The sequence below is a fragment of the Mercenaria mercenaria genome, chromosome 4 (genome assembly GCF_021730395.1).
Source record: "Mercenaria mercenaria strain notata chromosome 4, MADL_Memer_1, whole genome shotgun sequence".
In the NCBI taxonomy this organism is placed as follows: domain Eukaryota; kingdom Metazoa; phylum Mollusca; class Bivalvia; order Venerida; family Veneridae; genus Mercenaria; species Mercenaria mercenaria.
In genome coordinates, this window is record NC_069364.1 from 41,931,427 (window position 1) to 41,947,188 (window position 15,762).

At 34.7% G+C, this 15,762-nt stretch overlaps 1 protein-coding gene across 9 annotated transcripts in view; it reads left to right on the forward strand.

The window, feature by feature from the left end:
- LOC123551537 (tubby protein-like) overlaps positions 1-15,762 on the forward strand; it is an 85,338-nt gene that overhangs the window by 12,710 nt on the left and 56,866 nt on the right. For 2 of the 9 annotated variants that reach the window (XM_053541029.1, XM_053541031.1), the window contains exon 3: positions 8,070-8,116. The exons of 2 other annotated variants lie outside the window; for them this stretch is intronic. In XM_053541029.1, coding sequence (XP_053397004.1) covers positions 8,097-8,116 — 20 coding nt within the window. In that variant the 5' untranslated portion in view covers positions 8,070-8,096. Of the gene's footprint in view, positions 1-738; positions 852-8,069; positions 8,117-14,317; positions 14,569-15,762 lie in introns of those variants that run through there. 5 more of the 9 variants (XM_053541027.1, XM_053541026.1, XM_053541035.1 and 2 more) reach the window with 4 other exon arrangements.

Sequence of the window (15,762 nt, forward strand, 5' to 3'; positions counted from 1 at the left end):
AAAAGGGGTGCATACCAAAAAGATACTGACTGAATGGCGAACAATGCAGATCATGATCAGACTTCATATCCGACTGCACAGATGTGCAGGCTGATCATGATCTGCACTGGTCGCAAAGGCAGAATCAGCCATGTCCAGCATGATGAGGGTTAAAGATGTATATTGGCTATGGGTTTAGCTACCTTTTTCAGCAGCATTTCAGTTCAATGACCTGAAATTGGTTTAATTATTAATGTTCCCTGGTTCTGTACCATTATACTATCCTGTTCCCCCACAAGTAACTGCCAACTACTCCATATGTATCAGAGGTGGGGGATGTATGTTTTCAGACAGAATGTCTTTTATCAAATTGCGTACTCACTAAATAACAGTTCAAACATCTATGTTCTGCTTATTGGTAAGCAGGCAGGCAGTGAAATATTGAATACAGGTTCGATATAGTTTGCCCTCATAACAGGTGGTGATCCTAGAATTGAATAGAAGTTGAAGAAAGACCCTATGCCCTCTATTATTATAAAATTGATTTTTCGCATTATATCTGTATGACAACCAAAAAATTGTGGGCAAGGATTGATATGTGACCTTTAAAAATTTTTTTATTACTTTCAAAATAAGGAACAGGAATCAATATTCTTTTTTCAGTCACAGTGAGTGTAATTGTATGTTCATAATGTTGTGTAAGGCAATGTTCCAATTCATTAAATCAGTAAGAAACTTTAAAACTAGTACAAAATGAGCTGTGCCAAAAGTTCATAAAATTTAGGATTAGAGATCAGTAGGAGTATTTTCATATAAAAGTTTAAGTAATTTTGTTGATTTTAAAATTTGGATTAAACCAGTTCCTATACAAGGTATTTTATAGTCAGGCACTTCATAGTAGTTTTTTGTTGTATTTCATTTAATTTTAATTCTTTTGTGTAGATTGCATTCTTTTCAGTTACTTTTCTGTTGCTTTTGGATACTTTTTGGGAGTGTGAATTTTGAAGAAAACAAAAGATTAATATGTATCTGGCTTTTCTTGGTTATATTATTTAGAAAGACATATAATTATACCGGTATTTTTTTTAGTCAGACTTTAGTTCATTAAAGTTCTGGGGTTGATTATGAAACTTTGTTTCATTAAAGTTCTTGGGTTGATTAAAAACAGTTCTTGGATGGATGAAGAAACTTTTATTCTTTTAAGTTCTTAGATGGATTTAGAAAATATGATTCATTGAAATTGTGGGGTCGATTAAGAAACTTTGATCTGTTGAAGTTCGAGAGTTGATAAAGAATCCTAGTTGTGGGGTGGATTAAGAAACTTTTATCCTCTAAAGTTCTGGGCTTGATAAAGAGTCAGCTTCTAAGGCTATATGTTAAAGTTTTGCTTTGAGTGTGATAAAAATATGTACATCTTGCAAATTATTGATTCAGTGAAAATAATAGGAAGAGAAAACAAAGTCTGATATGAAAATTTGAAATGTTTACTATTACTGTTACTTTACTTTAAATAGTAACAAAAAGCCATTTAAAACAGTCATTATGACAGCCGTTGACAGATCCGTAATGGGGCACACCATAATCCCATATGGACTCAGATAATTGGAACTTAAGCATGTGCTGATGTTGACGTCATCTAGCAATGTCAATATGACGAGTGAAAGGAGCTAAATAATTTTCACATTGATTTGAAATAATGATAACATTGTTGATGAAAACAGCAATGCAAATGATTCTTATAAGTATGTGGAAAATATGTAAAATGAGAATATAGATATGAAGTAACAGGCATATAATATAAAAGTCAGTGAACAACCCTGTTGTGCCTTCTAGCCATAATGGAACACCAAGGGCGTCCTTGGGTGTTTATTCCCCAGATGGAACTGAGTTGAGTCGGATCACTTAGCTTGAGTCAAGCGCTCTAACACCGGGAACCGGAAGTGGAGTATTACAGCCTTGTTTACAGCGCTTGTTTACATTATCGGCGGGGGTATACCAACATTTCTACAAAAGTAGTATAATTTCTTCATTCAAATAATATTTTATTTGGTCGTAAATTTATCATATCTTTATTTCGCTACGATGTTTCTTTGACATTGAAGTTGTACCTTCTCATTCCGCCATAATTTAATTGTTCTTGCATTGTTCACAGTCCTCCCAATTAGGAGGTGGTGTAAAATTTTGACCTGAGAACAATGTTCTTGAGCAATATTCGTGTCATTAGGGCGATTCTATCTCGGGTCGGACACAGAAGAACAAGTAGAACGATGTGCCCAAGGATGCCCCTAGTGTCATAAGAGCCCTCAGGGTTAAGCTCTCAGGCAATTTATGACACTAGATGTGCAATTATGGCAAGAAGACACAACTAAGCTGTATATTAACCTCTTGATATCATACTGTAATTTTTTCACAAATACTTTTCACTACTGGCTACCCAGTGATTTTTGCCTTATTTTAACCTTTAGCCTTCTGGCAGCAAGTGATTCTGCCTTTGCGACCAGTGCAGACCAAGGTGCAGGCTGATCATGGTCTGCACTGTTCGGTATTCTGTAAGTCAGTTAATTTTCAGTGAACACCCCTTTGATAAACAAGTGGTACTGCCCAGATTAAATGACGGACCAGCCCATTTCAGAAAATTAGCAGGGTGAAGGTTAAAACTCTTGTCATGTTCATGTCATAATTATGTTAAAATTAATGTTTAGTTATACATGATAATATCAAACAAATTATTTAACCTACCTGTTATTATAAGGACAAAATAAATTGACATTTAGGACAGCTTACAACTTATTGACTGGTAGCTGTCCGTCACAGATGACTGGAAACTATCCTGATAAGCCCAGTGAGTAAGGCTACCCATTTTGTTGCTCAGTAAGAAAAAAATACATAATGCAAAAAATTCTACAAAGCTGTTGAAATCCTCTGCCTCCGATTGTAGATATATTGAATAATTTAAGTGAAGTTTGATTAATTATTCATAGGTTCTGTCATATTCAATGTTAATAAAAGTCAGTGTTAATCTGGAATTGCCTTCACAATCTTTCTGTTCACCTTCCATAGCAATACCACTACACTTTCAGGAAATAAATTTCAATATTTGCTATGGCTCTGTAGAAGTTGTGCAGTTTTTAGCTCGACTATTCGAAGAATAGTCTAGCTATTCTACTCACCCTGGCGTCGGCGTCGGCGTCGGCGTCGGCGTCACACCTTGGTTAAGTTTTTGCATGCAAGTACATACAGCTATCATTTAAAGGCATATAGCTTTGAAACTTATTTATTCTTTTTCTAGGTCAATTACCAACCTCACTGGGTCAAGTTCCATAACTCTAACATGTATTTTGAGCAAATTATGCCCCCTTTTGGACTTAGAAAATTCTGGTTAAAGTTTTACATGCAAGTTACTATCTCCAAAACTAATGCAGATATTGAATTGAAACTTCACATGTGTCTTCGGGGTTATAAAACTAGTTGATAGCACCAAGTCCCATAACTCTGACCTTCATTTTGGCAAAATTATGCCCCCTTTTGTACTTAGAAAATTTTGGTTAAAGTTTTGCGTGCAAGTACATACAGCTATTACTAAAAGGCATATAGATTTGAAACTTATTTTTTCTTTTTCTAGATCAATTACCTACCTCACTGGGTCAAGTCCCATAACTCTGACATGTATTTTGGCCAAATTATGCCCCCTTTTGGACTTAGAAAATTCTGGTTAAAGTTTTGCATGCAAGTACATACAGCTATTACTAAAAGGCATATTGATTTGAAACTTATTTTTTCTTTTTCTAGATCAATTACCTACCTCACTGGGTCAAGTCCCATAACTCTGACATGTATTTTGAGCAAATTATGCCCCCTTTTGGACTTAGAAAATCCTGGTTAAAGTTTTGCGTGCAAGTACATGCAGCTATTACTAAAAGGCATATTGATTTGAAACTTATTTTTTCTTTTTCTAGATCAATTACCTACCTCACTGGGTCAAGTCCCATAACTCTGACATGTATTTTGAGCAAATTATGCCCCCTTTTGGACTTAGAAAATCCTGGTTAAAGTTTTACATGCAAGTTACTATCTCCAAAACTAATGCAGATATTAAATTGAAACTTCACATGTGTCTTCGGGGTTATAAAACTAGTTGATAGAATCAAGTCCCATAACTCTGACATGTATTTTGGGCAAATTATGCCCCTTTTTGGACTTAGAAAATCCTGGTTAAAGTTTTGCGTGCAAGTACATACAGCTATTACCAAAAGGCATATAGCTTTGAAACTTATTTATTCTTTTTCTAGGTCAGTTACCAACCTCACTGGGTCAAGTTCCATAACTCTTAACATGTATTTTGAGCAAATTATGCCCCCTTTTGGACTTAGAAAATTCTGGTTAAAGTTTTACATGCAAGTTACTATCTCCAAAACTAATGCAGATATGGAATTGAAACTTAACATGTTTCTTCGGGGTTATTAAACTAGTTGATAGCATCAAGTCCCATAAGTCTGATATGCATTTTGGTCAAATTATGTCCCGTTTCGAACTTAAAACTCTTTTGATATTTAACATTTTGGGTAATAATTTCCTGCTTCTGTGACAATATTTTGAATAGTCGAGCTTGGCTGTCTTACGGACAGCTCTTGTTTTTTCAGCCCCTAAAGGGAAGGATATAGAAATCACACTGCCAGTTAAGTTTGTCAAATGGCCTTCTATGTGAAACGTAGCACTTGGCCTAAATCTGTTCTGAAACACTTTGTTAGTTATAGCTTGGCTTGCTGTTTGAAATACTTAGTTATTTAGTTTGGCCTTTTGTCTCAAGCACTTTATTTGAGCCGTGCCATGAGAAAATCAAAATAGTGGCTTTGCGACCAGCATGGATCCAGACCAGCCTGCGCATCTGCGCAGTCTGGTCAGGATCCATGCTGTTTGCTTTTAAAGCCTACTGCAGTTAGAGAAACCGTTAGCGAACAGCATGGATCCTGACCAGACTGCGCGGATGCACAGGCTGGTCTGGATCCATGCTGGTCGCAAAGCCACTATGTTGATTTTCTCATGGCGCGGCTCATTTATTAATTTTGGCCTGCGGTCTGAAACATTTTGTTAGTTAGTTTGGCCGCTTTCTGAAACTTCATGTCTCAGATATAACTTATAAACAATTCAAGGGATTCCAGTCAAATTTTAATTACAGACATGTTGAGCATGAGGAGGTCTGTGGCTCATAGTAGTCTTTTATATGCAAGGGCCATTCATCTCTGAACCTTGTGTGTGGCGTTGGTGTTTAGCAAAAGCAGTTCTTGTTGTGAATGGTGTTTCAGGTCTTGCTTGTATGCTTTACTCCACACCATGCACCCCTACAAAGAATGGATATAGTATTTACATAGAGAAAATAGCTCTTCAAAACATTTAATTATAATGGGTGGTGAAAATGATTTAAATGTAAATTCAAATTATGCAAAATGTTATTTCTATGAATAGATTATGATAAATCACTGTCATTTTCAATGCAGATTCTTGTAGACTGGTCACAGTCCTTACATTTGCCATAGTCTATTCATATACTTTATCGGGAAATCTTCGCAAAATATACTTCTATAAAATATAGATCTATATAGATAATACCTGCATGAACATAAAGGTATATACTCTGTTGTAATAAAAACATGATAAAATGTAAAAGAATTTTGAAACTTCAACAGTTACTATTTGGCGATTTTTCAGTGTAGATATCATGATGTCACAATATTGTGATGTCATTAGGTAGTGCATGTGACATTGCAAGGGTAAAATGACTTTTGAAAATCAGAAAAGAAAAATTGTTTGTTTTACACGGAAGATTGAAAATATATTTCACTCATGAACCACATCATTTCCATTTTCACTCGTGGCAGCATGGCTGCGCCACTCGTGAAAACATTACATAATGGTGTTCATTCAGTGAAATATATTTCTATTTTGCACTGAAACAAACAAATATCCTCTATATCTTAGAAGCTAAGTCTTAAGATATTTGATTAGTAGAAACCAAAGCTTGATTTTCACAGATTTTGGATTCAGTTTCAGCAATGGTACGATATAGTTCAAAGCCAGACATATTAATGTATCATGATGACACAGCAGAGATGCAGAATAAACAGATTCAAGGTTCTTGTGCAATATAACTTGCAAAAAAATGTAAAATGTTTATTGAAAGTGCGTTATGCAGTGGTTGCTTTTTCGAAGTGGCAGGATACAACCTGTCTACCTCCAAACAATGATTTTGATCAATAAAATCATTGTTTCAACTTTGGAGGTCAGAATTGTCAAGATGGTATATAATAACATGCATCTGAAGGACAAACACTGTGTTCATTAAGAGACGATCACCTCTGTGCATGAGAAGTGACCTGTTCCTACAGTATTTGGACTTTTTTTTCTAAGCATAGGGTAGAGACTTTGTGAAGTGAAATCTTCAGCATTAAGGAACCAAAAGGGTCAGGGTGTAGAGCTACAAAAACCTTTATTTTACTTTGTGCTTTTCATACTCTTTTCATGCAGCTCTGAATAGGTCAGACCCTTTAACTGGAAACACTTGAGAAATAAGGGTGGAAAACTTAATTAATAATAATAATTGATTCCCAGACAACGATTTGTTGATGTATAAAATTATTGTTTTGAGGTTAGAATGTGAAGAACGTATATAATAACATGCATCTGAAGGACAAACACTGTTTCATTAAGTGTTTCATTAAGAGACAATCACCTCTGTGCATGAGATATATTTTGTTGATTCTAACATGGTACCAAAATTTGTTATCTACATCCTGGATGCTGTCCACCAAATATTTGTATGTTTTATGTGGTTTTCTTTTTCTGGCATATTGCTATGATGTTTAATGCTATGACATAATAGTTATAATGTACAAACTCTGATTTTGTTGCAGAATAACACAGTCACAGTTTCAGTCTTCCTTATTTAATATATTAGGTTGTATTTGAATAGAACATTAGATGTTTTGAGAACAGGCTAAAAAGTTTGTAATATTTATAATAAATGCAGATTATTTTTCCAGTTACATACAAGCGAATATAGCAAAATAATTCCATTGTAAACCTTTTGGATTTTACAGCTCATTCTGGCATTACAGTTAGACACTTTACTGTATATATTTGAAGAACAAAATATATTAACCTGTAATGTGACCTTTGTTTATTGAGTTTTTTAAGTATTTTAAAATTTGAATGAATGAGAAAATATGTAAATAAGTGAAATAGATTTAAACATTTTTTAATTCTGGTTAAAATAAAGCCATTGCTAATTGTTTATTTGATGTAATTGTTGTTCATATATTAACTCTTAGGATTACTTTGTAACCGCATTTAAACCGTGTTATTTCATTGTTCAAATTAGGCCAGAGGTCATTATTCCGCCCGATTACACATTTAGGGAGGCATTATTGAAAATATCCAAATCAAGTCTGTTCTTGCAACCATGATTATTGAACAAAATGTACTATGTTAGGTGTATGTGCTAAACATTTTAGGTTACCGGATAAGTGTTGGTACATTTCATTGAATTATTAATGTCTTGGCATTCTCCTATCAGAACACTTTTCTGTAAGGTCTAGCCTGATATTAATCGGAATGTTCTTTGAACTTTGGTATTCAGCAAGTTGGGATTAATTACGCCAGGAATATTGACAATTCTCTGTGAATTGAAATTTTCTTGAATTACAGTAAAGGATAAAAACCACATTAATTCACAAGCGGATTTAATTAAGTAAGGCGATAAAATCCTGTTTTCACATTCAGACTTCATTTCAGGATCGTTTTTGTTGATACAACAGGGATGTTTTTTGCAGAAGAGATAAATGTGCTTGAATATGTGTTTATATTCTTATAGAATGTTATTTGCCGCAGTTATTGAAGTGTTTTTGTGATAATATTGCTTAAATACATGTGGAGTCTGAGTAGCAAGTCACTGCACTTAAAGCAAATTGTTATTTCTTAGGAAACAACTCAGACAAAATTTCTGTGACTGTCACAAACTGTTTCCACTAGTTTAGAGTGTGTTTTTTTCAGTTGTAGTGTAGAGATTTAACACAGCATTTTTCACTGTCTTATAGGAATTTTGTGGGATTACACTAAGCACTATGTATGCAGGGGATCCAGGGTGAGTAACTCATTGTGGACTTACTTATATAAGAGTTTTCTCCCTTTGACAACTGCACACACAATGATGACTAACACTGTCACGGATTGGAACGTAAAATTTTAGTAGCACTAAAATTACATAGATAAAATATGCACTTTCTTTTGTTGTAGATAGTGCACAGTTGCAACTTTGCATCAATGTTTTAAAAACATCAGAGCTTGCTTTAAATTTTGCTGATACTAGGAAGTTCAAAACAATTTGAAAGTTCTACAATTTTAAGTTAAAATACTGCTGCAGTATTGCAAAGATTTACTAACGTTTTCTTTCAATGCCTAATTACATTAACTTTCTTAAGAGCTTGCAATACCTGTATAAAAGATTGCTTTGCAAGTATAGTATGAAACAGCAACTTGCAATACTAATTTCAAACAGCAGCTTAATTGCTTGCAATATTAATATACATGATACAACAGGTTGCAATACTGTTAGAATACTGTGACATGGAGCCAACAACTATACAAATGTACTAATATGAAACATTTACTTGCAGTACTAATCGTTTGCTTGTAAAACTGATATGAAATATTGGCTTGAAATACTTGTATGAAACATTTGTTTGTGGAACTGTTGTAAAACAGTTTTTTACAATACTGATATGAAACATTCTAATATGCTTGTTTCTGTTAAAACACGCTTACACTTAAAAAATGACGTCACATCTCATGTTTTTGTTGTGACAAAGAAAGAGTGCTACTTTATTTTTATCTACTGTCTTAGATTAAGAGCATATTAGAATCGAAGTAATTTATAGCAAAACCTTGTCTTAACACTATTTATACACTCGGACGGTAATACGTTGTACAAACAACTTCACGAGGGCTGTGCTGAGGGTCCTTATTAATATTCTTCAGTACCTTTTCCAGATCAGTGGAGGTTTTTTTCCAAGTTGTTCCTTTCCATGACAGTGTTCGATCCTGTTTTTTCAGTGTTTTGCACAATATATTAAGCAGAAATAAAGTGTTATGCACTAAATATATCATATTGTGTTTGTAGAACATTTCTTGCTGCCACACTTCAGGTAACAAATGAGATCATGAAACTGGAAATACTTTGAGAGTTTCTTCCCAAGTAACAAAACCATAGTCCGGAGGTATTAGCAAAGATAGCTTAAATTTATTGAAAGTATGGCCAGTCATAATTTAAACTACAGTGGCAAGTTTGAAACTTTCAAATACATGTATTTCAGATTAGACGTTTTAATTATTTTTTTCCATTCATCTGTATATATATGTGACTGAACATTGTTTTATAGCATATTTTGCATGGTTACATCTGGTTTTGACATGCATTTTGCTACTTTAAGTTTATCAAAAGTCATAATATAAACTCAATAGTAACATTCTTTTCAGCAACCTGTGTGCTGGAATATTATCCCTGTCGCCAAACAGTTCACATGTTAACCATGACAAAATGCGTGTAGTGATATCAACAGAAAATTTATTATTAATCAGTTTCAATTCTTTTGATTGAATCATTAGATATAGTTTGCAGTTGTTTTTCATTAATTTTTTTTCAAGAAATGACAAAGTTATTGCAAGTTGAAAGATTCTGAATTATCTCCCCTGTTCTGTCACTTGTAGACTCCATTCAGTTCTAAGTACAAAAAAAGCTGTAACAGATATTCAAAGTTGCTAACGACCAGACCAAAATTGTTGGCTAACTTGACTCTTTAACCTTTACCATGCTAGATAAATTGTCGTCTGCTGGAAATGTCGTCTGCTAAAATTGTAAAGTTCATTCAATTTGCTCCAAAATTGGAAGAAATATTGTCAGAGTAGCAAACAGCTTGGAACCGGATCAGACGCCGATTTAATCGGCGTCTGATCTGGTTCCAAGCTGTTTGCAAAGGCTGTTAAATTCGCCTGCAGCAGGCTAAGGGTTAATCATTAGAGTGTCAGTAGTAGATAGAAGTCAGATGTAACAGGTAGCATGATAACTGAGCAAAGAGTGTTGTCTCCCTTGGTTTCCTCCTTTGGCATTGCTACCATGTGGTCAGAAATAGCGTCATATATGGCAAACTCTTTCCTTAATCTGCAGGCAAGTTTATACCACAATCTAAGAAAATATTAAAAAACACTTGGTCTCTTTATTGATTTGTCAAATAATGTTGACTGTATTCACCATACTTTAAAACGATTCTGTTGCATACATTTTAACATGCCAGGGAAAGATGTAAATTTAGTATTTTTGTATTAGATTTCGGCTTTTTGTTCATATTACAAGCAATATATATAATATTAAAGTACTGAGATTTTACTTAACAAAATTCAGAAGTAATGAAATATAACTCGGCAATTGTGTCTACTGTATTGAAAAGGAAAGGGGAAGTAACACTGTGCTGGAATTTGTGTGTTTGGTAATATTACCTATGACATCAATGTAAACAAGAAAAGTCATACATTATTATACTGCTTATAGATTTTAACCTTGTAAACAGATCCCAAGGCTCATCATTAATTCATGGAAGATGGAAATTTAAAGCCAAGAAATCTTTCTGTAAGAAACAGCTGCATCAGCAGATATATATACAGTTCTTTTTAGCTCCTCTCAGCACAAAATGCTCAAGGATATAGAGACTACCTTGTGGTCATTGCAAGGCCTGTTAGGTTATCCATTTATGGGGGTCAGTATGTCAGAGGTGTAGGTCACAGTTACCTTGTAATTGAAAACTGTTAAGGCCAATAGCTGTCATAGAGTCTTTAAACTTCATAAGTTGGTTGCTTGTAGTCAGTAAAATGGTCATTTTAGCGGAAGGGATCAGTACATAAAAAGTCAGTTACAGTGATCTTGAGACTGGTCAATAATTGGAACATGCTGGGGCCTACGTCCTTCAAATCATAGGATGATTGTCTGTTGCCAATGCTTTTGTGGTGAATAGGTCATGGTCAAGGTAACAGAGTGAACATGAGGGTGAAAACTATTTCTCATCAGTAATTGAAATGCTTTAACAGGTACACTTTTTGAACTTCATAGGATGATGGAATAATCTTATAGCTTTTTGTGATCAACAGGTCAAGGTCATAGTAATGCTTATAGTAACTAATGAAAATCACATATTACCTAGTAACATCTGACAAGTGTTCATGTTGGATATATATATTTTAAAAAACAGCTCTTTCTTAATTTTTGTTAATAAGTGATTGCATACTGTGTCTTTTGTAATTTTCTGTTCTCTCAAAATTAACATTTTAATGTTTTAATGTCTCTCCAAACACGTCTTTTTGTTAGCCTTTAATGATTTTGACCTTGCGGTAAACTTAATATATATGGACCTAAAAGTTGCTTTGCTTGTTTATATTTATTTATATATGCGTCACTTAGTTGTAAAATGTCAAGGTGAGCAGTGTAGGTGCACTGTGGCCCTCTTGTCAGTACTTATGATTCTGTTAAAGTTATGTTTTAACCTCATCAACATTGATTGTAACCTGGACTATCCCACTCTGCTCCATCATTGTTTCCTCACTGTCTTTTATCTTCTATTCTGTGTGCTTAATGGATGTATTCACGAACAATGCCAAGATGTTATAAACTATTCTCTTCATTTTTGTCGAGCCCGCTAAATTGCGGTGAGCTTGACTTAATCGCCACTTTCGGCAGTTCGGTATATGTGCGTGCGTCCGTCCGATTTTGTCCGGACCATTAAACTTTGACATGCATGGAGCAATCTTGTTTATATTTGGCGTGAATGTTAACCTCAATGAGAAGGAGTGTCATGCGCAAACCACATGTTCCTTTTTCAAAGGTCAAGGTCACAGTTGGAGGTCAAAGGTCAAATTGAAGAATGAGTTTGTCCTGAGCATTTGTTCTTAATGCATGGTGGGATTTTGATGTAACTTGGCATGAATGTTCACCATTTTGAGACGGAGTGTTATGCGCAAGAACCAGATCCCTAGTTCTAAGGTCAAGGTCACACTTAGTGGTCAAAGGTCAGTTACAAGAATGACTTTGTCCGGAGCATTTCTTTTCATGCATAGAGGGATTTTGATGTAACTTGGCACAATTGTTCACCATCATGAGACGGAGTGTCATGCGCAAGAACCTAGAATTACTTCCCTCTGTTGTTATGAAAAATAGCTTATATTGTAACTTTTTTATTACTGGTTGTATTGAAAAATCAAGACCACTTTTCTGTAGTACAACATTCATGTTACATCCAATTTTGAGGTGTATTATGACCTTTCTCTACTGGTAATGATTTTTGTGTGGACTTTTTTTTTTGCACTCCCAGTCCTTTTGACAGCTGGGGGGCTTGACACGTTGCCCGTGGGCATCTTGTTTAGGTATATTAGCAAATTAACAAATTTTGACATTGGGACTTTGTTCTTGGTCGGTTGCTATATCAGTTCTAAGTGACTTTTTAAATCAATATGTCTCAATTACAGCCAATATAACCAGCATATGAAGCTATTTGCCAACCTCTCCAATAATGATCAACAATTATATTGAGAGTAGTTAGAGGCTCTTATCCAGGTATTGTGTTTATTACATAGGTATTGATTACTTCGAAGGTTCATTATTGAGGACAATATATTGACATGTTCATCGATTATTGATCAAAGAATTGCTGAGCCATGTAGACTTCCATACATTCCATTGTTCAGTTCTAATTCTCGAAGAATAATGAAGTGAACAATTCACACTTATTTATTGAGCTTAGAAAACATTTAGTGCTCCACCAGTCACAGAAGAGTACATTTTACATCAGACCCCAAAGTGTTGGAGACCACTGAGTCTAAATAATTCTTGGCATCTGATTAGTTGTTTCCAAGCAAACATTTGAAATTAGCCAATGGCAAGGTTGTATTCTGTGACAGCTCTCCAAACTCAATTTTATAAGCCTTAGAGTCCGAGCATGATATCTTGAAACATTATGTCCTATTATCCGTAACACGGATATAGTTCTTTCTATTAATGATTTGTGTTTAGCCAGCTCACAGTCAAGATTTTAAGAACAATGAAAGCCAAGCACAAGATTGTGAAGGAGGCCTCTGTGGCCAATTGGTTAGGTTGCTGATTTAGAATCACTTGGCTCTCACTGATGTGGGTTTGAGCCTCACTCGGGTCTTTGTATTCTTCATGTGAGGAAGCCACCCAGCTGGCTTACGGAAGGTAGGTGGTTCTACCCAGGTGCTTTCTCATGATTAAATTAATGCACGGAGGGGCACCTGGGGTCTTCCTCCACCATCAAAGCTGGAAAGTCGCCATTTGACCTAAATTGTGTTGGTGTGATGTTAAACCAAACAACAACAAGATTGTGAATCAGAAGCTAGGCTGTTCTGTCCACTGGTGAGGTGAAAGTTTCCTGTTATGATTTAAGAGAAGATAATGTCAAGTGTCAGTTGTTCTTCACCTCTTATTTAAGTGGGGAAGTTGCGATGTACTTCAGAGAACAAGTTAGTACATCGAGTTGTAGGTGATTTAGGAACACCTGTTGTGTTAAAAGACTGTTACCTGCAAAATTTATTACTTGCATGACTAATGGAAACCTTAACTTTTATACTTGCATAAAACTGAGAATTTTTTGCTACGCCAGTGATCAACCTGGTCAAGCACTACCTGATTTAACCATTTTAGAACACCAGTACTTTAATGCTATACAGCTAGGTTTGGAGGTCATGTTGCTTAGAGGTCAATTTTAACTATTTATTATGTATTGGTTATTCCTATATAGAGAGACAAGGTCTGACAGAATCTGATATACTATTGACAATAATCATGGATTGTCATTTCCCCGATTTTCACATCAGGGCGTATATTTCCGCTAATTACACACCTATCTATTAATTACTTCTGGTGTTAGAAAATTTCATTACTGCTGATTTCATCTGTCAGAAATCAATACCTGATACAAAGTAGATAGTTATCACATGCTAATGAGAGGGAGAGTTTGTATTTGGGTACGAAAGTGGACATTGGTGTGACACTCTATGTCACTAAAATTTATCAATACTTCCAATGGAATTCGTAATGATAATTAACATAAGAGTAACGATTTTACAGAATATTATATATTTATTTACAATAAGTGACCAGTCCAGGATCTAGCAGACTGTGTACATACTGAGATCATTGATCACGACATTTTAAAGCGGTTTAAACTTTACCTGATCAATATTTATATTTGTGAACCCCGTCATATCAGCTATAAGTGTGTAGTGACAATTCTATTTATGGCTGCTTCAATTGATTTCAGTGTATACGAGTGGCTTTTACGAAATAGTTTTAAAATGTATTGAACAGGCAGGAAGTTCCAATATGGCAGCCATTTTTGTTTCACAGACTAACTTCCTTATATGTCTATATTGAAAGGAAATGATGAGTATTTGATAGGTTTTTGTTTTCTGCCAGGAATTTTGTTTTAAGGAAATGGAGCCTAGTTATAAAATTGTGCAATGGAGCCATCACATGAGGTAAACAATCTTGTTTTTAGTATAATTGAACATTTTGTAAACAAACTTTGTTGTTTTTAAGATTTAAATTAGATTTGAATGGTTGGAAGAACATTTGTTCTGCTTATCACAATACAGCATGTTTCCATGGTTATAATGTACACATTGATTTTAGGTGCATTTTATTTACGCTTTGTGGCTTTTACAATGATGAAGTAAGTTTAATCTACAGGCCCTAACAATAGTCATGGTCTCTTCATGAATCGGAACCAAATCTTATCAATTATTTGATTTTATTATCAATTTTTATGGTCAAGAGCAACATTTAAAAGTCAGATTATTGACAGTTTAACAAAATTTTATAAAATTATGAAACTTATCAAATGACCCTTTGCAATATAAGTTTTAAATGTTTGTCATCGTTTGTTTATGTAAAGTATTTACCTAGGTGTGAAATAAGTATTGAAACATTTCAAAACTTGTTACAAGGTTAACAATGGATTACAGTTGAAAAGATAGCTAATAAATAACGATGGCCATTGGGTACATATACGAGCGTATAAATTTTGTTTTCTTCCCTTTTGTTTTGCTAGTTACCATCTCTTTGAGGTTATGTGTTATTGTCAGCTAAGTTAATACATTCCAGTTTGGCTGTAATCTTAAGAGACAATGGCGTTCTTGAATTCCCTTTTAACGGTAGGGAAGGTGCAGGTCTATGGATTGAGGGGTCATGAGCTTAATGCCCGGGCAAAGCCTAAGTTCTCTGTGACGATTTGATAAAAGGCATTGTGTCAGAAGCCATTTCATCCTCCATGTCTAATTCATGCGGAGATGTTGGCAGTTACTTGTGAAGAACAGGTTGGTGCTAGTGCAGAAGCCAGGAGCTCCGTCAGATTAACTGTTCACAGTTGGAAAACGGCATTATAAACTCAGAACAAACAAATTAATTGTAAACAGCACTCAACTGACACCAGAATTAATTACTTTCAGAAAACAGTTTAAAAGTGATATAATTGGAGCTTTACTGAATACTGTCAAACTTGTATATAAGACTATGGGAGAACCAGAAAGCGGTGGTCTCTATTGATGGGTTAAAATGCACAATAAGCTTTTGATCAGGTGGTCTGTGTTCTTAGATTTGACTGTGTTACAGCCGAGTTCCTTTGCATTTATGCTAAACTGAAATTAAAACTAGGGTATTGATGTAAATACTGT